General features: G+C 32.7%; 1 protein-coding gene and 1 long non-coding RNA gene across 5 annotated transcripts; one reads left to right on the top strand and one right to left on the bottom strand.

Moving 5' to 3' along the window:
* Window positions 1-4,827: 4,827 nt before the first annotated feature.
* Window positions 4,828-17,515, top strand: LOC123712298. 2 transcript variants are annotated; one of them, XR_006754064.1, is made up of 4 exons: window positions 4,845-4,964; window positions 12,060-12,126; window positions 15,219-15,311; window positions 15,393-17,515. It is a non-coding gene; the product is annotated as an uncharacterized LOC123712298 (long non-coding RNA). The 2 variants fall into 2 exon arrangements; XR_006754065.1 differs by lacking the exon at window positions 12,060-12,126 and having other exon boundaries at window positions 4,828-4,964.
* On the bottom strand, window positions 9,601-14,336 carry LOC123712297 (facilitated trehalose transporter Tret1-like). Of its 3 annotated transcripts, none has more exons than XM_045665316.1 (4): window positions 14,272-14,336; window positions 12,037-12,134; window positions 11,595-11,733; window positions 9,601-10,811 (listed from the first exon to the last, which is right to left on the bottom strand). In XM_045665316.1, the coding sequence occupies exons 2-4, from the start codon at window positions 12,100-12,102 to the stop codon at window positions 9,601-9,603; spliced, it is 1,416 nt and encodes a 471-aa protein (XP_045521272.1). In that variant the 5' UTR covers window positions 12,103-12,134; window positions 14,272-14,336. The 3 variants fall into 3 exon arrangements, with proteins under 3 accessions (XP_045521272.1, XP_045521271.1, XP_045521270.1); XM_045665315.1 differs by lacking the exon at window positions 14,272-14,336 and adding an exon at window positions 12,238-12,351; XM_045665314.1 differs by lacking the exon at window positions 14,272-14,336 and adding an exon at window positions 12,218-12,351.
* Window positions 17,516-22,906: the final 5,391 nt, after the last annotated feature.

Genomic DNA, 22,906 nt, shown 5'->3' on the forward strand with positions numbered 1-22,906 from the left:
GGATGTTTAAAACCCCGTGTCACGTACTCAGCATATTATTAAGGTCATTTCAGACGACTTGCAAAATTCGAAGGCAATAATAGACAGATTTATGATTATTGTCGCAGAAAATATTATTAGCAGACGTTATGATAGTTTCATATCATATTCATTTCTGATCATATGGTCCCTGACATTTAAAGTAAACATTTACTGCTCCAGAAAACTTAGAGGTGTTAAAATAAAAATAGATGAGGTAATCCAACGATATATTGGATCATCATTTATTGTTTAAATAACGGATTATGTTTATCTTATTCTAAAATTTTATCATAACAAGCATATTTCAATACCCATCACCCATATAGCTATATATATATATATTTCTTCGCATATAAGTTTCTGAAACAAGACTTGGTGCTAAGTGTGACTCCTGAACATAAAAGCGAATTTGTCATGTCTAAACATACGCGAGTCCTGGCGCAGTCACGTTTCAGAATATCATCGTAAGCCATAGACAAGAGACTAACTTTACTGTTACTTAGGAATGTAAGTGAAAATCACGGAAACAAGCCAAAATTGAGCAAATATTTATCTGCTTACGTGTCCTTGATCATTTTGAACCTGAGACAGAGGCGATATTGTGTATGAAAAAAATTACGTTTTGTCGTCAATGGTCTCCAGCCAGCAGCCGCCATCTTGAACACTCATGTCACTGTCAAATAATTGAAAGAAAACAAATTACACAGCTGTTTATTACATCGTAAAATCCTGATCTTAAATTATATACACAAACGTAGACACCACACCAGAATATACAAATATTATATCGTCTGAAATGTCTTTAATTCTCTCTGAGCTTATAATATGTGCAAACAACTATTTGTAGTGGAAATTGAGACGCTACCCTCGCCCTATATAGTAACGTAAATAACCCTCACTTACATTCAGCTTTACACTGTAATAATTATCTTAACCGATATTATGTTTACTGTAGTAAGATAATGATTATATATTCATAAACTAGCTTTCATTAGTGATTGCAAACAGAAATTAATATATTAATTTCATGGGCGTAGTTCGATCCTCGGTTGTACACAAACGAACTTTCTTTGAGCTGAACTGGCATGCCTTAGACCAAAACTGTTAACGGCGTGTGTCATGCACCTAATTGCCATTGTTTTTTTAGCTAAAATGTGAGTACATAATTGAATACAATTTAAGTTTATTCAGTTGTTGAACAAAATGTTTTCTGTATATTCAAGGCACAATAAGTATTTAAGTTTACATATAATAATAATACAAATCTATCACTAATATTATAAAGAGGATATATTTGATTGTTTATTAACATTGTGAATAGGCTCCAAAACTACTGAAATATATTCAAAAAATTTGGGATATGTATGATAACATCCATAATGTGACAAAAATACTGATAAAAAATCCCCACATCGTATACGTTTTGGAAAATATAGACAATAGTGCAAAGTGATGTACAACATTGTTAAAATATCTGCAAAAAAAGTGTGTGTACTTGTTAGAACATGTACATGCGTTGGAAGCCATACTTCTTTGGCATAATAAGAAGAAATCTTTTCAAAAATTTTATCTTTTGCCTAATTCTACGTTTGTTGAAAAAATGACACTAACAATAGAAAAAAAATACTCTCATCCTTTTTCCCTAACGCACCAAAAAAACTAAAATGTTGACTATAGCTAACTTCAGAGTGTCGGTTTTATGTGATGGACCCGGGCGCATAATAAAAAATTACCTTCATCATTTTCCCCTAACGCGCCAAAAGAATTATAACTTAAAAAAAAATTAAAATATTGAACATTGCTAACTTCAGGGTGTCGGTGTTTTGTGACGGTGTACTGGCGCATCGTAAAACTCTCGCCATTTTTCCCCAACGCGCCAAAAGAAGTGTAACTTCAAAAATGGACTATACCATGGGTCTAACTATGATATACCGAAACCCAGACTGTTTGAGTAGTAAATAAAAGTGTATTGGTAGAAAACAAATGTATAAATAGAAACATTTTCATCAGCCAGGAAAACAAAAACTTTTATTACGACCTGTGGTTTTTATAAAAAAAGTTTAACTAATGTTTATTTTTTATGGAGTCGCCTACAGCGTTTTTACCTCCCTTTACAGCCCTTTACCTGGTGGCCCTAAGTTTCTTTTTCAAACAGTAAGTTTTTTCTCGTCATAATCGTCAGGTTTTACCGTTGGAATGTTTTGGTATAGTTTGTCCATGTTAATTTTTATATAAAACGTATAAACTATGGCTTTATTCCATGCTTATTTCGTACACGTAAAATAACTATGAGCACTATTTTAAGCAATTGTCTTTTGTCTCTGGATTTTAATTGTAATTAAATATTAACCTGTATCAAAATGCCAACTCTTGGAGCAGGCGGTTAGAGAGAACTGGCGGTGTCTTCATACATTTGGCCAACCTCTTGCCTTCTGGCCCGCTTCCAAAATAATTAAGCGTCTTACTTTATTGCCACTATAAAGCAAATAATAATTATTATTAAAAGAGGCTAAAACACTTCACTCTTAAATACTTTTTGTAGTTTAAGAGTTGAAATTATTTTCATGGTAACAATTTTCAGTGTTGTAGGGTGAGTATGAAACGAGACTTAACGCTGATTGTGATACTTGTACGTCAAAATCGGACACTTAACACCATGCACAAATTAGTCTTAGGATTAGTTAATGAATCTTACACGTACCGTCATTAAGAATTCGAAATAAGTCAATTGAATGGACGCAAACAAATTAAGTAAAAGCACTAACATAATAAAGTAACAGTCAAAAATACTAACATTTAAAATTCCTTTATATATTTATTTATCACCACGTTGTAACAGAGTTACCTATTTTATCGTTATATTTTCCCTCAAAGCCTTGATATGATGTATCGGGCGGGAGTGGTTTTCATACCCGTTCAAGCGAACTTACCGCCGAATGATTAATCGTGGTCAAAACAAAACGATTCTGACCTCTTTCTGTCTTTAGGCGTTGTCAACTCTTGGTTTTATTTAGATTTTTTGAAATTGAGACATTCGAAATCGTTCATTTCTGTTTTGCCACTTGATGGGCGCTGCTCGCCTGTGTATTTTGTAAGCGTAATAAATTTTGTTTTAAATCTTTTAATTTTATTTCTCGATTTTGTAACGAATGTTTCGAAATAAAATAATATATAAACAAAAGTTTTTTGCTATTCGTAAAATTTTATAGAATCTCTTTATCTCATTCCTGGATTGAGTTGCCACCTAAAAATAATGGTCGTGCACATAAACTCTTAAATTTTACTGCTCAATGTGAGGTTGCGGAGAGTTTGCAATATTCCTACTGAACTGAGCCATTATTATTATAAAAAGATTTTGTAAATAGTTCCGTACCCCTGCAACCTTTTGTAAGAGACATTAAAAGGTTTGCCCTTTTTCCTATATTTTTGCTTGGGAAAGTCGCAAAGTGAATTTATATGACTTTAATTTTATCCGAATAAAGAATAAGAAAGATTATACAAAACTTTTGACCAATTATTCAGTGTGAAAAGTTCATTCAATGGCGGTTAAATAAAATATGTCAAACAAACAAACGTACGTACGTAATATACTAAGAATAAGAATTACAATATACTAAGTATCAATAACTTTTTATGTTTAGTTATTTGCATAGATACATTAGAGAGAAAAGGACAATACAATACCACCGTTATTTGAGGATTATGCTTATAATAATAAAAGCTTTTAATTCAGATATCATAATTCAGAAACACATATATATTTCAATCCTCTTCTAGTCTCTGTATCTGTGTGCCCTTTTTAGGCAAAGGCCTCCTCCAGGATGTTTATAAAGCATATACTAAAACAAAATTCACTGTAATTCAAAATTGGATTTCGTAAGCATTATTTAGGTGTTATGTAACAAATAAAAGTCATTGGAAAGAGAGGCGTCAGCAGCTCAAATTGCGGGTCGGAATGTCTGAATTCACAAACACGATAACAAAATCGCTTTATTTTCTCTGAGAAATTATACGCGGGTGAATTTATTAATTAAACCGAACCGGGAGTTCTCAAACTTCGTTGCTATTTTATAATTTAAACTATTTGTTTATACGCTCACGTCTTATAAACTCGCTTGATGCTTGTAAGGATTGTGCATATTTTCAAAAAATGGTTGTGTACTACACACGTAAGAAGTGAAACTTCTTTATGACCTTATTTTTCGAAAAATGATCTACTATATGCAACTTTACAGAAATCGGTTAAATAAAGTTTAGCAAAAGGCTTTTATTATCATAGACATGAATACAAATAATACAATTATTTCATTTTACCTTATTACTACTAAGATTATTACAGAATATAATTAATTGTAATAGAATTATTACTAGCATTAACAATGGTAATTTTTGTTATAAATGGCTTCGAATCTCTTCGAATCAATTATAGGGACAAGAAAACGATGGCGCGTAACCGAAAAATGTGACGCCAACTTTAACAATAAGAATCTTTCAAATACTACAAAACGAGACTTTTCTCTTAGTGAAGTTTACCCAAAATAGCACAATCTCTTTATTAAATCATCACAGCGCAATCAAATCAAATTGTGGATAAAGCATGACGATTGTGACAGTTCGTTCAACCTAACGTGGCTAAGGTACATACCCCTTCCCTACCAGTCTGAACCGTTTCCGTACAAAATCAATCAAGATTTTTTTAAATTATAAAATATATTTATTTTATTTTCAAGTTGTTTTGTTCATAATTTTAGTGTAAGTACTACCAGCATCAAAAGTATGTAGTATAAACATAAACTTTGAGAACATCGAAAAGCGGTTGAAGAATCGAGAAATAATATCAGCAGAGTGTAAATTGTCCTTACACTGTATTCGTAAACTTTGAGAAATTAATATGATTTAATTAATTCGTTCGAGCTGAGTCTGCGTGTTGTGCATATAAACAGGTATCGAACTTAGAATATCAAGTAGTATTTTATTCTCATTCTGTTACGATGTTTTCTTAGGTCTTATTCAATCTCTTTTGATTAAAACAATATATTTAAACTGCTAGTATATCCGTTATTCCGATTCTTCCGAGTCTTCTATTAATCCAATTTTGAACCCATACCTTTCTTCAGCTTCCAAAACTTCTTCAGTTCATATCTGAACTGCTATCGCACCCCATTTAATACTTCTTTCAGTACTTCTTCCAGCAAGCACACTTCTCGATGTTGGACGAACAACTGCTAATCGACAGCTGAATTTTCTTCTCAGAGCCACTAAACGAGAATTGGAGACTATTTGCACTACACACCTGCACTAATCATTCTCAATTACTAATCACTTGCACTCGCACTAATTACTGAATAAAGTTTGTAGGGTATTGTTATCATGGCAACTGTTCCATTTATATGTAAATCGTTCTCATAATAACAAACACGGTTGTACGTTTTATAATACACTTAACTTTATAATACGTATTTTTATGATTATTTCTAAGTTCAATAGTTTTAATCTCAATAAAAGGTCTATAATTGCCATGGTCATTTCCGTCAAAAAAGCTATATCAGATATTAATTAGGTCCGAATGAGCAGCGCCGACGTTAGGAGAAATTTTCTTAAAACATTAAGTAAGATTCAGTTCGGGACATAACAACAAACGCAAGATGCTCTAATGTACGCAGCGAGTTAAGAAAACATTATTCAGTTCGCTCAATCGCTTTGAAACGGCCTCTGGCATTTCATACGACGAGGGTTTTAACGCTTTGCTGAATTCGTAGTCTATTCGTAAGGTATCGACTTACTCAAGGGAATATAGTGCGATTCTCAGAAATTGCCAGGTACGATAATACTTATATTCGAAATTTTTATGACAGTAGTAAATGTAAGATCAGGCTCGTGAAGTCTCTTATATTCCCCATATTTCCGTACGCGGCTGAAACGTGGACCTTGAGAGATGTGGAAAGACAGAAAATAGACGCTCTGGAAATGTGGAGCTGGAGGAGAATGTTTGTGGGTTTCGTGGACCGATTTTCGTACAAATGATATCGATAATTCAAGAACTCAGTATTAAGCAGCGTCTGTTTTCAACAGTACAATCTCGTATCCTTACATTCTTCGGACACGTGTTCAGTCCATAGAACGCCTTGTCGTCCAGGGGAAGGTGGAAGTCACTAGACCGCGCGGAAGGTCACTTACGTGTTGGACTGACCAGATCATGTCTGCTGTAGGAGCTACACTCAATGATGTAGTGTAGAGTAGCAGGATGACCTGGTGGCAACGATGGCGAAACGTTGTGAAGCGCATCACATCTGCCCCTTTTAATACAACTACTACATAGCGATCTTACTAGTACTACTACTATTACTATTATCTTTAATCGGAAAGCGTGTAACCTTTATTGCCGTATTGACAAAAAATATTAAATTGAAATGTTACAATAAAAGTTATCGTATTCACAAGTTTATAACTTCGTACCCGTTTTTCTATATTAATATGGACCAATATTTTTTTTGTTGAAGTGAAACTGAAGACGCGTAACCGAAAAAATTTACCGACACATTTTTCGGTTACGCGTCATAGATTCGAAGCCATTAATAAGAAAAATATATAATAGGATAACAATGATAGTAATCATTCTATTACAACTTATGAAATTCTGTAATAATCTTAGTTGTAATAAGGCAATGAAATAATTGTATTATATGTATTCATGTCTATGATAATAAAAGCCTTTTGTTAAACTTTATCTAATTTAACTTTATTTAACCAATTTCTGTAAAGTTGCATATAGTAGATCATATTTCGAAAAATAAGGTCATAAAGAAGTTTTACTACTTACGTGTGTACACGAGTACACGCACACATTTCTTGTTTGCACTGAAACTGATTTGGGGACTTACAACTACTTAGAATACAAAACGAAGCGAAACGATGGCCCAATTACTTTGATTATCATTCAAAGGTCAAGAGCATTTTTAGTCCATAGCCGAGTGACACGATTCGTTGTTCCGTTTTACCAATCATATGTAAACGAAATGCGCCATTGTTTCTTCTTTAATATTACACTTTATACTACCGTAGGATATTGTAATAGCATAATTTACAGCTACATTATTTTAAACAAATATCACTGTCAAATTAATGATAATGTGTAAAATATCAAATAATGTAAAACGTCGAGTAAACGCTCGCAATGTTTATGAAGGCGCCATAAGAGGCAGGCACTTAATGGGGTAATTTAATTTTCTCACAACAGAAGGCAACAGCCGAGGCTGCCAACTCGGACCAGATAACGCCATTGTACCTTCGCATCTCTTTAAAAACTAATTCTTACAATACATTTTTATATCTCATTTTATGACCGTGGATTGCTTGAACCTCGATACTTTTGCCAAATGCCAATTTTATTTATTTATTCTTAGTTTATAGCGTGTATATACTGTAATGGGGAACATAAAGGCCTTATAAAGAATAGTTTTAAAATAGAAGTTGATTATAAACCACAGTTAACCACAATTGGATAGGAGTTGAAATAAATTACATATTATGACTCAGTTTGTTTATTACTTATGCACTACACATTCATTATGTCTAACCTAACATTAATATAAAGTAAAATTTATTTTATTTAACATACATTGTTACATCCTTCAATCTTCATTATTGACACAATACACGACTTATAAAGGCAGAGATTAAGCAACAAAAAAGACAATACGTTAATATACATGTAGAATGGTTTTATACAAAAATCCATTCCTAAAAGGGACAGTTAAATTGTCATTTTAACATATTTCATTTCGATAATTCATAGCTTGTAGGTATGTCATTAATATACTTTCGGGTTTATATCCGTTACAGATTTTGTTTGACATACTCGTAAACCAAAAGCAATATTATAGTTATGTAGAAGTTTTCAAAAGCATCGCCAATCTGGCGAATTGATTTTATGGAGGTAAAGAAAGATATACATTGTAGGAACACTGAAGAAAGTGATATTTTACTATTGTAAGGGAAAGCGAGTAACTATAGGTAAACTATTAAATAGCGTTATTTTGTCTTGAATCCCGAAAAATTCAATTCAATGGGTGGAATATGCCCCATTAAAATAATTACAATTAAATACCTCACAAATAGAAGCTTGAAATAGAAGTTAATACATAGTTAACAGAGCTGATAGCTGTATAGCTACAAGTTTTAATTAACAGTACAGACACTAGGTCTGTACTGGTTACATAAAGATGTAAACACTGTATTCAATTAAATGGTAAACATTTCACTATTCATAGACAATTCTCAAGAAGTCTGCAATATTTGTATGCTTTCAAGCTGTCTTGTCTGATACTGTTATCAGATTTTTTTAGTTTCATTTATATATATAATTTAAAATCGTTGTGTAACCCAACCTTACACCTTACCTTTTTCTTTATACAACTATCAAAGATACCAAAAAGATATACACCATTAAAAAAATGAGTAATAACTTTATTTTTGTATATTAAAGATGGAAGAGGATTTTTATTAGTATTTAAAACAACGAAAGCCACACAAAACACGTACAACCATACATTTTTGTTTCGAAATAAAAATAAAAAATATACTCATAGAAGACATTTTACTTTTATCACGATTTAAATAATGGCAATAATGTCGTAAATTAAAGATTCTCGCGGCGTATAATCAGAAAATTATTTCGTTCTAGCCAATTGAACAGGACTGGGCAATACGAATAAAAAGCGAATTTTTAAAAAGATCAATGCCTAATAATCGAATATCGGATGAATCGACCGTAAATTCGCGATAAACGTGCTCCGACTCTGAATCCCGAAATCGAAAGACCTAGCTGATGAACTAAGGAAGTTTTTGTAGGACTTCTGGGAAAAACAGCGCTTTTAAGATTTTCTTATTTAGAACCGGCGACTTAACCTACCTATTATGTGGTAATTTCTAAGTATTTTAAGATTAATAAAACAATCCACGCAGATTCGTGGCAGGATTATTTTAAAAATGATTCAAAAACATTATGCCAATACCAACCGAAAAATATCATAATACATTTTCATTTTGAAAATTAATTTACAATTACACATGAGTAAAATGTTTGTTTAATGCATGTATAATATAAATGTAGATACGTATTTTTCGCTTTAACGTTAAAAGGCAGATCCGCGGTATTTTTATCTTTTGAAATAAAAATATGGCGTAGTAAAATACGTAAACTCATTATAATAACTAAACTTATAAAATAATAATAAAATAATGTTTATATATAATGATAAAATAATTAAATGCATCAAAAATGTATAATTTATTGATCTATAATTGAGCATGACAAGTATATTCAAAAATAATGAGAACACTAATAAAGCAATAGACATTTAACAATAACTAAAAAGATGCCCTTGAAACTAAATTTGTGTCTTTAAAGATCATTCAAACATAATAATTGACCACTTCCATTTCTCTTAACCACACTTTCGCAGAGTTATCATTTATGTCTTGCATTCACATCGTGATATTCATACACATTATTATGTTCTATAATAGTTAGTACAAAATATAAAGTGTTTAAGGAGCGTGTTATATAGACCATAATCTCTAAGTACCCATAAGAGCAACCATTTCGATAATAGTTTTGTCTTTGGTTTCAGGAATAAAGTAATATATCAGTAATGTTAAAATAAGTGATGAATTACCGTAGAAAAAGAATGCACCGTGGGCTCCTATTGTACTTAATAGAAAAGGCAATATTTTAACAACAGTACCCATTATTATATTATCAACTAACTCCATTAATAGCATGTATAGTCCTCGATATCTGAGAGGACACAATTCTGCTATAATTGACGGCGTTATAGTAATCGGTCCACAACTTATAACAATCATGTATAGAGTTAACAAAACCAAAAAAACATAACTATTTGTCTCATAAAATTCTAATTTTGATAGATATAAATAAATAGACATACACAGTAAAAATAAAATGCCAACCAAAGAAGTCGTAATAAAGAGCATTTTTCGTTTGTAGAACTTAACAATTGCACTGGTGAAATACATACTGAAAACTGTTAATGCGTCTATTACAAGCATCCCTGTGTATGCAGTCGATTCACTGTTAGTTACATTTTTAATTAACTGCAGGGCGTATACATTACACGACATTTTACCAGAAAAATAGTACAAGAGTAACATAAGCATTGTATATCCAAAAGGTTTGTAGAAGGCTTTTGACGCTATCGCAATTTGAATCTTCTTTAGTTTATTTTGCGATTCTATTTTCGCGTGACTTAAATCTTTGTGTTGCATTATCAATGAGCTTATTTCTTTCATAGACTCTTCGTCAGTTCCCTTGAGCCAGCAATGGGATTTAGCGCAGGCTTCGTAATTTTGCCTACTAGCTAACCAATATGGCGACTCAGGCCAGACGAGACACGACAAAAATGCATATACTGACAAGATAAACCCTAGTAACGGTATTGACTTCCAATGCAAGAACGTTCCCATCGTATTCGCAACAAGCATTCCCCAACCAAACGTTGCTGACTTAAATGTAAGAAAGAATCCTCGGTACTTCGGTGATGTATATTCTGTAAGAACCATAACACAAATCATTCCATCTGAGGCAATTAGAGTTCCTTGTAATATCTCGCTTATTATAACCTGTGTGACGTTTGAACTTAAGTACAGGGTTACGAATCCAACTGCAGATGTCAAAGAGGCAAATAGAAAAGTCTTCTTTCGGCCAAATTTCCGTGACAGGAATGCAACAATGAAGAGGTTGGGTATCGCGCTGTAATTGTACGCAGAACCTGATTGAGATAATATGGTTATTAATCATTAACCTTCATTAATCCTTGCTTACAAAAACGAATTACAATTGAGTGATAACATTGAACTTGTAGTGAACTTAAATATATTTATCTCTGTTTTAATTAATTATTTTTAATTCTTCAATTAGAAGTCGAATTATTTGTTACATCGTATAAGGTCATTTAACTATCGCCAATGCATTTGATGATACAAATATGGAGTATGTTTATTATCTGTAATAAATGTTTCATGTATTATTTTTCGTTAGGCATGAAAGTACTTATTAACCTACTGCGACTAGCGACCATCGTGCATCTTTGATTGTAACAAAACTTCGGCTACGTCACGATATTTTTGTTCCCCGGCTTAAGGAGTGTTAATCAAACAATTCTAACAATAAGGCTAATAAAATGTTGATAATAAATAATCTTTAATTTCCGACAATCAATTAAATTCAATTAATAAATTACGTCCATTAAATTAACAATTAAGGCATCTATAAACAAAACAATGTCGCTTTCCATGGCCTGTACCGTGACATTTTAAAATCAGAAATTGGAATTTCAGACCTCTAGGAAGCGTTAACGACCGACCTGACCCCGTATACGTTTACGTAACACGTTTTTCTATACGAATTCACGCTTAGCGCTAGTCTTATATATTATATCTAACTCCCTTATATCCAACTCCAATACACGTTTTGGGGTCATACATACCCTTTCAAACTATGCAACAGACTAGATTGTGATTAGATAAGACATTTAGAGTTAGTTACAACTTACTTATCCACGAGGACATTTCATTAGAAATCACATCAGTAGAATTGGCTTCCTCTCTTGTTTGTGATATATAGATTGTCGGTGTGCCCATACACAATCCAAACATAAAAAAACTAGACCAAACACTGCTGGATACCAGGATCTAAAAACATGTTTGTCTTTAGATAATTCTTCTTCTAGAAACTTCGCGTACATTACGTGTATTTTGGGAAAAAACCTCTTGAACAACGATTGCTATGTTTCAGTCAAATCTAAACTTAAATTTTTCTGTGTCTCTTACATATTTTTGACTATTATATTATAATGTGGAGAATGGACCCGAAAAATATATTTCTGATAATGCGAATTCGAAAAAAATATATCGAATTATGCGCTTCATTTTTCATGCATAAAAAATCCGATAAAATTATAAAATCCGATGCGATAAATATATCAATATACTTACCTGTCTTATAAATATTTTTCTAGGAGTGAGAGTTTTGTCTACGTTAGCTTCATATTTGGGTTCCATGACGGCATGTTATCATTTGTCACTGTAAGTAACTGGAACGGAAACCAATACATTTATTTGTTCTTTGATGACACAGTCATTATAAGCTACTATGCACTTTTCACAGTCAACCCACCAGGAGTCGTATTTACTCACGTAAACAAATTCTTATTATTTACTGTTTTATTTTATATAAAATAAAAACACAAACGATTGACTAGCTATACCAATGTGCACTGATTAAGTCCGTCCAATAAATTATTTATTTTCTGTTCTGAATTATAGATTAATTATATACAATGCGTATTTGATTTGTAAGTTTTTAAAAGTATTTGCTTAACACCTGCAACGCCAGATGGCTAACAAATGTGTTTCCGGTGATTAAGAATATATTACATTATTTACTTGAAGGCTACTAAGTATTATCAGTTCGAAAATTAAGCGCTCTATCGCGGAATTAGTATTCTGTGTAAATTTAACGGTTACCTTTTGTAAAAATATAATATAATGTAAACACAGTTTAACAGACGAATAATATATATTAGGTATTTACATATGAAATTGGCGTTTTGTATGAGAGGAACAAAAAGTCAAATATTTTTTAATATAATATATTTAATTAATCAAAGTATGAACCATTGTTTTCTATGCACTTTTCCCATCTCATAGGTAGTTCATTGATCCCTTTACTAAAAAACCAGTCGGACGGGAATCAATAAAATCCGTGAAGGCGATTTGGACTGACCCATCAGAGTTAATTTTTTTCCCTTGCAAGAAGTTGTCCAAATTTCGAAAAAAAATGGTAATCTGTTGGAGCAAGGTCCGGGGAGTACGGAGGATATCTTAGACATTCCAATTGAAGCTCTTCTAATTTGGTAGCCGTCTGTTGTGCAGTGTGTGGTCTAGCGTTGTCGTGAAGTAGCAGTGGCGTGAAGCGATTGACCAGCCTAGGTTGTTTAGCCGCTAGCTTTTCCATCATGGTTTGCAATTGCTGACAATAGACATCAGCCGTAGGCCTCTCAAGTCTGGCCAGATTTGAGAAAACTGCAATGAACAATACCGGCACTAGTCCACCAAACGCTTCCAAGTAACTTTTTTGGGGTTAATTTTCGCTTGGGGCAGGATTTGGCTGGCTGGCCAGGATCCAACCATTGCACGGAGCGCTTCCGATTATCGTAAAGAATCCATTTTTCGTCACAGGTAATTCGGTTTAGTACCTTCATTATTGTGCCGGTTCTGTAATGTAACGCAGCAGTCGACGCGCGTTTGCCGGTTTGCTTCAGTCAATTCGTGAGGTACCCACCTTTCAAGCTTTTTAATCTTCCCAATTTGCTTCAAGTTAATTAAAACAGTTTTATCACTAACACCGCAGCCTGCAGCTAACTCGGACGTGGTTTGCGATGGATCCGCTTCCACAATAGCCTTCAATACTTCATTATCAACTTGGGTCTCAGGTTCTGCAGGTCGAAATTTCCAGAACGAAAACGTTGGAACTAAAAACGAACTGTGTTTTCTTTTGCAACATGACCGCCATACACATCATTCACCCTTCGAGTCGTTTCCTCAGCACTAGTACCACGGCGGAACTCGTACTCGTAAATAATGCGATACTTTAAGTTTTCCATTTTGTAAAATGAGTGACGCAAACAGAAAAAAACAAATAAATGACGGTCATCGAAGCACAAATACATGAGTAAATAGCTGTACAAATTTGAATTTGAAATTCCTAACCAAAGAGGAGGTATTTGAGGTCAAAGTGGCCAGTACGACAAAACGACAATTTCATATGTAAGGACCTAATATTTAGATTTACCTTTTCTGTCATTAAAATTCTATCTGTTTTAATGAAAGTTCTGTGAATTTGTGTTGTCATTGATTTAAATCGAAATAACGGGGCTTCTATTTAAATAGTTGTTTAGAGTACAGTGCTTTAATCACAATTTAACATGTGATAGCGAGTCGTCGATCGCAAAGTATTATTGACTGTGGTCTATAAGCACTTTGACGCAGGTAGCGAAAATATAGCAGGAATTTGATAGACTCATCTGTGTATAATATCTAGGCCTGATATCATGCACAAAGGACTGTACTAAGCCTCTACCCTATGGGGTTATAGAAATAAGGTACTACTACTAATAACCCTAATTAATAAAAAAATATAAGTGTATTAAATATATATCTAAAACTCACTGTGTATATCCGTTACAATATTATACGATTTTATAATGTAAAGTATGTTTTAAAGCAGTCTTAACGATATAAACTTCTTATAAATACTGAATTCTTGAATAGATTAAAATATTATTGTCGTCGCGAACTAATTACGACACGTATTATTATGTATATTAGAAATTAGAAAACTTGTTTTGTGGTTTAAAAAACACTCTTAACGCTCTATTAGCTACAAATAATTAATTACCTAACCTATTTATATACATTTTTGAAAAATATTTTAACTTTTTTTACTTAGGTTCATTATGCTTTGTGACTGTAGTCGTATCGTAGTGTAGAAGTATTAGAATGAAAAATGATTCAATGTACGGCGGCGGTTGTTGAAGGGATGTTCAAATAAATGAAAATCTTTGTTTGATAGGTGTCGACTGACTTTAATCGTTTAAAACAAGGGTTTATAACATAAAATTAGAGGGTTGAGGGGTAGGGGAATTGTGACGCTGGACTAACAAAAAACTGTAACTTATTTATGGATTCTTAAAAGTCAGTGACCCATCTGTTACCTATAAAGGATATAAAGCGATGTCGAACAATAGGTCGAAAACAATAGTACATTATAAGGAATGAGAATGTTATGTTACAATGTATGAATGTATAAAAAACTAAAGGGGTAATTAATTACTAGCAAAACAGACGTTTTACAATTTATTGTCTTTAAATGTAAGATGATTGTTAACATTTGCGCTTTTATTTATTAACTAGATTATATATATGTAGCCTTACAATAGTTATGTTACATCACTCTCGTAACTAGACAAACGATTTTCATACAAGTTCATATAAATGCAGATGCATTACCGTTTCCAAACGTACCGTTTTTTTATTTTCATTTTAATAATTTATTATTTATAATCAATTGCGTAACAATGCATCCATCTCGATGATACTTTTGTCTTTTGTTTCAGGGACTAAGTAAGTAATTAAAATAACAAAGAATACTGAACTCGAACCATAGAACATAAATGCGCCGTGAGGGCCCATAGAAGCAAACAAAAGAGGTAATATTTTAATAACGGTGGCCATTATTATATTTCCACAGAGTGAAACTAAAAACATATATAAATTGCGATTTCTTAAAGGGCAAAGTTCAGCAATTAAGGACGGGGACAGAGACACTGGACCACAGCTAACAGATACCATATATAACGAAAGCAATGTCAAAAATATATAGTTATTCTCATACATCAACTGTAACTTAACTAAATACAGATAAAGCGATAATAAAAACAAAAAGAATATACCTATAATCGATAAATATAAAAACAAGGTTTTTCTTTTAAAAAACTTGACAATTACACTGGTAGAATACATGCTGAAAACTGTAAATGCATCCATTACTAACATTCCAATGTATGAAGTTGATTCACTATTTGTTATAGTCTTTATAATCTGTAATGCGTAAACATTGCATGCTATCTTACCAGAAAACTGATGTAAACAAAGCAGTAATATTACATATCCAAATGCCTTGTATAATGCCTTTGAATAACAGGCTTTTATCATTTGCATTACTGCATGTTTTCGATTTTGGGTTTTGGACTGTACAAAATTGTCATGCAATGCAATAAGAGATTCAAGTTCCCGTACTGATTCAGTACTTCGGCCCTTTAGCCAATTATGTGAGTCCCTGCAAACTGTATATTTCTGTTTACTTGCCAACCAGTATGGAGATTCAGGCCATAATAATCCAGATAAGAAAGCGTAAACTGCTAAAGCACACCCCAATAGTGAAATGGATTTCCAATCAAAGAAGGTGCCCATTAAATTAGCAATAAGCATCCCCCACGCAAACGACGCGGACTTTATAACAAGGAACGATCCACGATACCGAGGTGATATGTATTCCGTTAACACCCTTAGACACACAACGCCATCACTTGCTATCAAAGCACCAAGAACCATTTCACCGGCAAGTACACCAATAACAGACGTACTAAAGTACATGATAAGAAATCCCAAAGCTGAAGTTATACATATAGTTAAAAATGCTTTGGTCGGTCCATAGTACGCTGATACAGCAACGACGACGAATAGATTGGGAACAGAACTGTACATCGGTGTTGAACCTAAAAAATATTGAAATTGTAACTTAAATAACTCGTTTGCGTACTTTTTTATAATTAAGATATCATGAAGGTTATTGGGTATAAAATAAGAAATTTAACAATACTAGTATTTTATACACCTCTACATAATTCAGTCTGTCGGTTACTTATTTATAACAACGTCGTCAGACCAGCGTCAGTATTCTGTAATTCCCAATAGCAATTGAGATGTCGACGTAGTTTTAGTATCCGAGCTCTAATTGATATCGTATGATCGTGTATTACAAAAGATCAACATCGAATTCGGGATGAATCACTACCGTCATTAAAGGTTACAGAATACCGAAGAAGATCAAGCCTAAAACCGGATTTCATATTCCCGACCATGTTTGAATATTATGTAGGTCGTGTTCTAAGGAACTCTATTTTATTCAACGGTTTATTTACATTTCGTAACGTGTTTGCATTCCAATAAATTACAAGGTATGTATGGTATATCTTTACGTACTTAGCCATGAAGACATCTCTTCTGTTATGACGTCGGTGGAGTTGGCGTCTCTTCTAATTTGGGAGATGTAAATAGTTGGTGTTCCCATACAAAGACCGAACATGAAGAAGTGAGCCCAAACTCCACTTGATACTAATACCTAAAAAAATCAATCGATGAAGGACTAAAAAAAGTTGCGTCGCGATATTTGTTCGCATAATTTTACAATAGTTTTTGCTACTAGTAGAATTTTATCCAAAGTTATTATTACTTAAATATGGAATACGGGCGTTATGAACCCTGTTTATTTTTAAAAAAAGAATATAAAGTTTTCGTATACTAAGCTATATTAATGCCTAATTAAAAGAATCATCAACTCAAATCACAACTGTCCCAGGATGTAGCAGGTGTTCACATAATGCATTTAGAACAAAGACAATCATTATTACTGCCAAAATAAGTCAGAATGTTTTTTCACTTATAACAAAATTACTTGTTTATCATAAATTGTTAGAGTAATATTCAAATTAAATTCGGATAGTCCATAGTGTACACACTTTAAAACTTTTAAAGTAAGCATCAATATCCTGCATACTCTCTGCGTATATTAGGTTGGGAAAAACTCTTTTCGCATTATAGTATGTATGAACTTGTAATAAAATCTCTTTGGCTATACTATTTGTACCTGGCTGGTTTTGGTATCATTAAAAGTTTAAATTTTAAAGAAGATAAATTACAATTAAGGAACATGTGTGATTTTCAATTATTTTTCGTACTGTCAAGATAAGTGAATCTAATTAAGAAATTCGATACATTTTAAAATTTTACTACAAAAAAGGTAAAAATGCAACGCAAGCCGCGAAAAAAATTGCCATGTTTATGGACCTAGTGCAGAGTCTGTGATGTGTGTGCTCGATATTTGGGTACCTCACGAGCTCACTGAAAGAAACCTAATGAAAATTTTGAAGAAGCTGATAACTGGTGATGAAAATTACGCCGGTCAGACTTCACAGAGCGATTCACTTAACAAGGTGATGCTGTGTGTGAAGTGGGATTGGAAGGGCATTATGAGCTATTTCCACCATTGATGATGAGATTAAAGCAAGAAGTTGAGAGAAAGCGGCCGGAATTAATCAACAGAAGGGGTGGGGTTTTTCATTATCATAACGCTAGACCTTACACAACTTTAGCCACTCAGCAAAAATTAAGAGAGCTTGGCGGGGAGGTTTTAATACATCCGCCGTATAGTCCTGACCATGGACCTTCAGATTTATATCTGATTCGATATCTTCAGAATTTTTTAGGCAGTGTCAGGTTAACATCACAAGAGGACTGCCAAAACCAATTGTCGCGGGTTTTGATCAGAAGCCCCAAAATTTCTATAGCAATGGGATCATGTCCCTACCTACAAGATGGCAAAAAGTTAACGCACAAAATGGTAACTACATACTTTAGTTTAATGTAAATAAACTATAATAAAAAATGCTGTGAATTTTCTTTAAAAAATGCGAAGAAACTTTTTCCCCAAACTATTATTTATTAAGCAACAATTAACCTTATGTGCCGTATCCTGAAATCATTATAAACCCACAATTGACACCTGAACATGGAGGTAAATAAATAGGTTTTCCACTAAGCTAGTGAGGCCCTTTTTAGAGGACTGTCTGTCATGCTAATTAGGTTGTCATTAGCAAACTTTAAAACTTAAAATTAACCCGTAGTCTTCATCAAATAAGCAACAAAACGGCAATAGAGTTTATAAATCAGAATAAGGAATAGTTATAATAATATTTAATTACCTAAGCATGTACCTTCAGTGAGCAGTGTTGGCCTAGTGGCTTCAGCGTGCGACTCTCATCCCTGAGGTCGTAGGTTCAATCCCCGGCTGTGCACCAATGGATTTTCTTTCTATGTGCGCATTTAACATTAGCTCGAACGGTGCAGGAAAACATCGTGAGGAAACCGGCTTGCCTTAGACCCAAAAAGTCGATGGCGTGCGTCAGGCACAGAAGGCTGATCACCTACTTGGTTAATAGATTAACAAATGATCATGAAACAGATACAGAAATCTGAGGCCTAAGACCTAAAAAGGTTGTAGCGCCATTGAATTATTTATTTTAAGCATGTAACTTAACGGTTCCACCAATTGCGTCTACTTGGATATCCGTGAATATTAGGACTTAGTTTACTCGTATTAAACTGGTCTAAATGCAACTGCTAAAGGTATACCTAACAATATATTAACAAAATATGATTTATAAGTAGGTCTGGGTATACCCAGTGTATGACTATAACAGAAAATACATGCTTCAAACATATAGTAAACCTTTGTACTCACCTGACGAGATAAAAATATCCATGGTTGATTTAATTCTCTTTTATTATTGCCATTTGGAGTCATTTTCGTAAAAATTACTCGCAACATGCATTAGCGACAAAAAATTCCTTGATAATGATGAAATAATTTCACGCAAATGCAAAGTGTATTTACAGTTCAGGTTCAATTAAAAAAATGTGGCGAATACCACTTGGTTTTTGCAAGATACATAATTACATTAATCTAACGGAAATAATAAGGAAAAGGGAAGAAAGAATATTTTATGTTTACGTTTTATTTTTAAATTGATATGAATATATTATACTTTTTGCGCACCTAGTAAATGTTTCAATTATATAAAAACTATTATCATTTCCATAGACAGAATATCTAAGTTAGAACTACAGATACATTATTGTAATACATAGCAAATCTATATAATGAATATTCTGTGACAGAGTCCAGTGTGAGATTTGGCTCCATTTTATTCTGTTGTTTATATTTTTTGTTCGTGAATAATGTATATTTAAATCTTGACTTCGGCTGGTATTGCAAGGATGCAATGGTTTAAAAAAAGTATTGTTGCAACAAAATTTTGAATACGAATTTTTAAAACACACATGTGTTTGATAAACTGGTAAGGTATAACGTTTAACATAAACATTGTAATTAAAATAATCAAAATATACGAATAACATCTAATATATAAAATTCTCGTGTCACGGTGTTTGTAATTAACTCCTCCGAAATGCCTCGGACGATTTTCTGAAATTTTGTGTGCATATCGGTTAGGTCTGCGAATCGGACAACATCTATTTTTCATCTCCCTAAATTTTAAGGGAGGCCAAATTTTATTCTTTAGATAAATTTTTTCGTATTTTTTTTTTTATACAACATACAAAAATACTTAGTCTTAGGCCAGAAATACTGATACATTTGAAAATTATCAAAATAATACATTTGAATTTAGAATCTGTCATTTTTATATCATTTTTCATTAGGTTTTATCACTTTGGCGCCAATACATTATACAATATTTTGCTATATAAAAAAATGGAGTGTGGTGATAAAGATAACCGAATAACTGTGATTGCATTACACCAAGTAGGTATGTCCAAATGCAATTTTTAAAACTCTCCATTCGCTTGGTATTAGTAAAATGTTTGTGTACCGGGCTATTAATAGGTACAACGAGACCTCTTCTTTTTGTGACAGAAAAAGATCTGGCCGTCCACGCAGCATTCGTAGGAAACAGATGGTCAAAGCAGTAAGGAAAAGAATTCGAAGAAATCCTGTCCGAAAGCTAAAGATTTTATCTCGGGAGATGAAGATAACACCTAGAACCATGTCGCGTATTTTAAAAGATGACTTAGGACTTGTATATAGCCTATAAGAAACGTACTAGTAATTTCTTAACTAAATAATTTCCTAACTTAATATTTAAAAAATAATAGGTTAGTAAAACCGAAACTACTGAAGCGGTCGGCAAAGGGAGGTCACAGAAAAAAATTGTTTACGGATGAGATTTTTTTTACAATTGAATTGTCATAAAACAACATTTTAACTGTTTGTTTTATGACCGTATTTATGCTCAAAGCTCTAAGGAAAGCTTCAACCAATTAGTCGACAAAGTGCAACGTTGACACTATCCGACTTCAGTGATGGTTTTGTAGGCCATACTTTTATGAAAAAGGTATCAAGACATCGGCACAAGTGTATCAAGATACCATACCCCATAAAGCTTGGTCTACGAAGTCTTGGTTGGAAACTAACGTTTCGGACTTCATCAGAGCTGAAGACTGGCCGTCGTCTAGTCCCGATCTTAATCCGCTTGATTATGATTTATGGTCAGTTTTAGAGAGTACGGCTTGCTCTAAACGCCATGTTAGTTTGGAGTACCTAACATAATCATAACCTAACATAAGTGCATGCTTCTATTAATATCTGGCCTCAACCTTTAAAGTACTGTATTGCAGCTAATGGAGACCACTTCGAATAAGCTTTTTATTTTTTAAATTGTTTTATATTTATGTATTAAACTAATACAGTCTCTGGGGTAGCATAGCAAAATGTTCCGTGTTGGTATGTACTAAAAAGGTAGCCTAAGTAAAATCACTCACAGTAATTTGTTTGTTGTGGCCATAATAATAGTTGCTACTAAATATATAGACATATATAAACTCTACTGTATCTTATAGTGTGCCCTGTATAGAGTATACAATTACTCTGGAGACAAAGACAAAGACAAATTGGTCCACAACTTATAGCATATGCGTAAATAAAATTAGCACAAGAAATAAATAATTATTTTCAGCGATTAATTCTTGAAATTAAAATAATTTAAATGTAAATTTAAAATATAAGTTATTATAAAAAGCGTAAAAAAAATTACACTTTAAAATGTTATAAGAGTGTTGATGAAACACACTACTGATTGGCTTATAAAATATCTGGCTAAGATAACTTGATCTGATTGATCTTGATAAAATATTTGGCTTTGGTATTTGTATCTATTACCGGTGATCGCTTGAAATATAAATAATTACATTTTCTACTAGACTACCCACTATGCCAGTCACAACGTAGAACTCCGACCAAAAATTTCCACTAAAAAATAATAAAGAAACAAAGCTAATCCTTTGTAGGATATACTCCTCCAATGAGAAAATATACTCACTACACTCTACTGCGCTTCACGCAACCTGCAGATTTTAATAAAAATATTGCCTGTTTTTTTTTAGCGCCGATCGTATTATCACAGGCAAAGAGAAATCCAAGAATGAATCGATTTGTTAATATAATTGTTGCCGTGCTTTAATTTGAGGATGTATGTTTTGGTTGTTTTTGATCATTTTAAATAATAACATTTTTTTAATTATTTGTATATTGAACAATTTATTAATTTTCACAGCGATATTTGTGCGTTATCATATTTTAAATCGGATCTTAATCATTAAAAAAAATACACATAACCTGAATACTTATCACGTGCCACTATTTGAATGAAGTAATGTTAAGGATACAAAACTATAAATATATTGCATAAATAAGAATAATATTATAAGTAGCCAGAGGACCGTTAGATACCCTGTGTTTTAGAGAGATTTTATTTGCACATTTTTTCATTATTTTTAAACTTTTCTTTATTATTCCTTATTGTTTGTAGAAATAAAATAATTTTATAAGCAATAACTGTAGATTAAGAGACATTAGATTACAGATTGCACTGACGAAAAGTAAATAAAACCAATGAAAATACTTACTACATTTAGTATTAAAAAGGTATACAATTATTCTTTATAAACGTAGTAGATGTGTAATAATATTTATATCAAGAAGGGCCGATTGTACAAATCTCATTTCCTTTGGCTACATTTATATCATCGAGGAACAATTGAAATATATTGGAAAAGCTGTATAGATAATAAATGTATTATTTGTTATATTCAATGAAATTGAATTACATCCGAAACTATTTATAAAGCGGAATATTTTCTCATGTTATATAAATAAATAATACCCACGAACTGTTTAAGTGTTTAGTCAGGTATAATAATATAACGTTTCTTTTCTGTGTGTATTATTTCCTAGTACGTAGAAGGAAAACATCGCCAGGAAACCGACAAGCCCGAGTCTGACACGGAAGGATCACCACTTTGCCTATTACAAAAAACAAATGTTCACAAACCGAAATAGAAATCTGAGGTCCAGACCTGAAAGACTGTAACACCACTGGTATTTTTT

Source organism: Pieris brassicae, chromosome 7 (genome assembly GCF_905147105.1).
Source record: "Pieris brassicae chromosome 7, ilPieBrab1.1, whole genome shotgun sequence".
NCBI lineage: Eukaryota > Metazoa > Arthropoda > Insecta > Lepidoptera > Pieridae > Pieris > Pieris brassicae.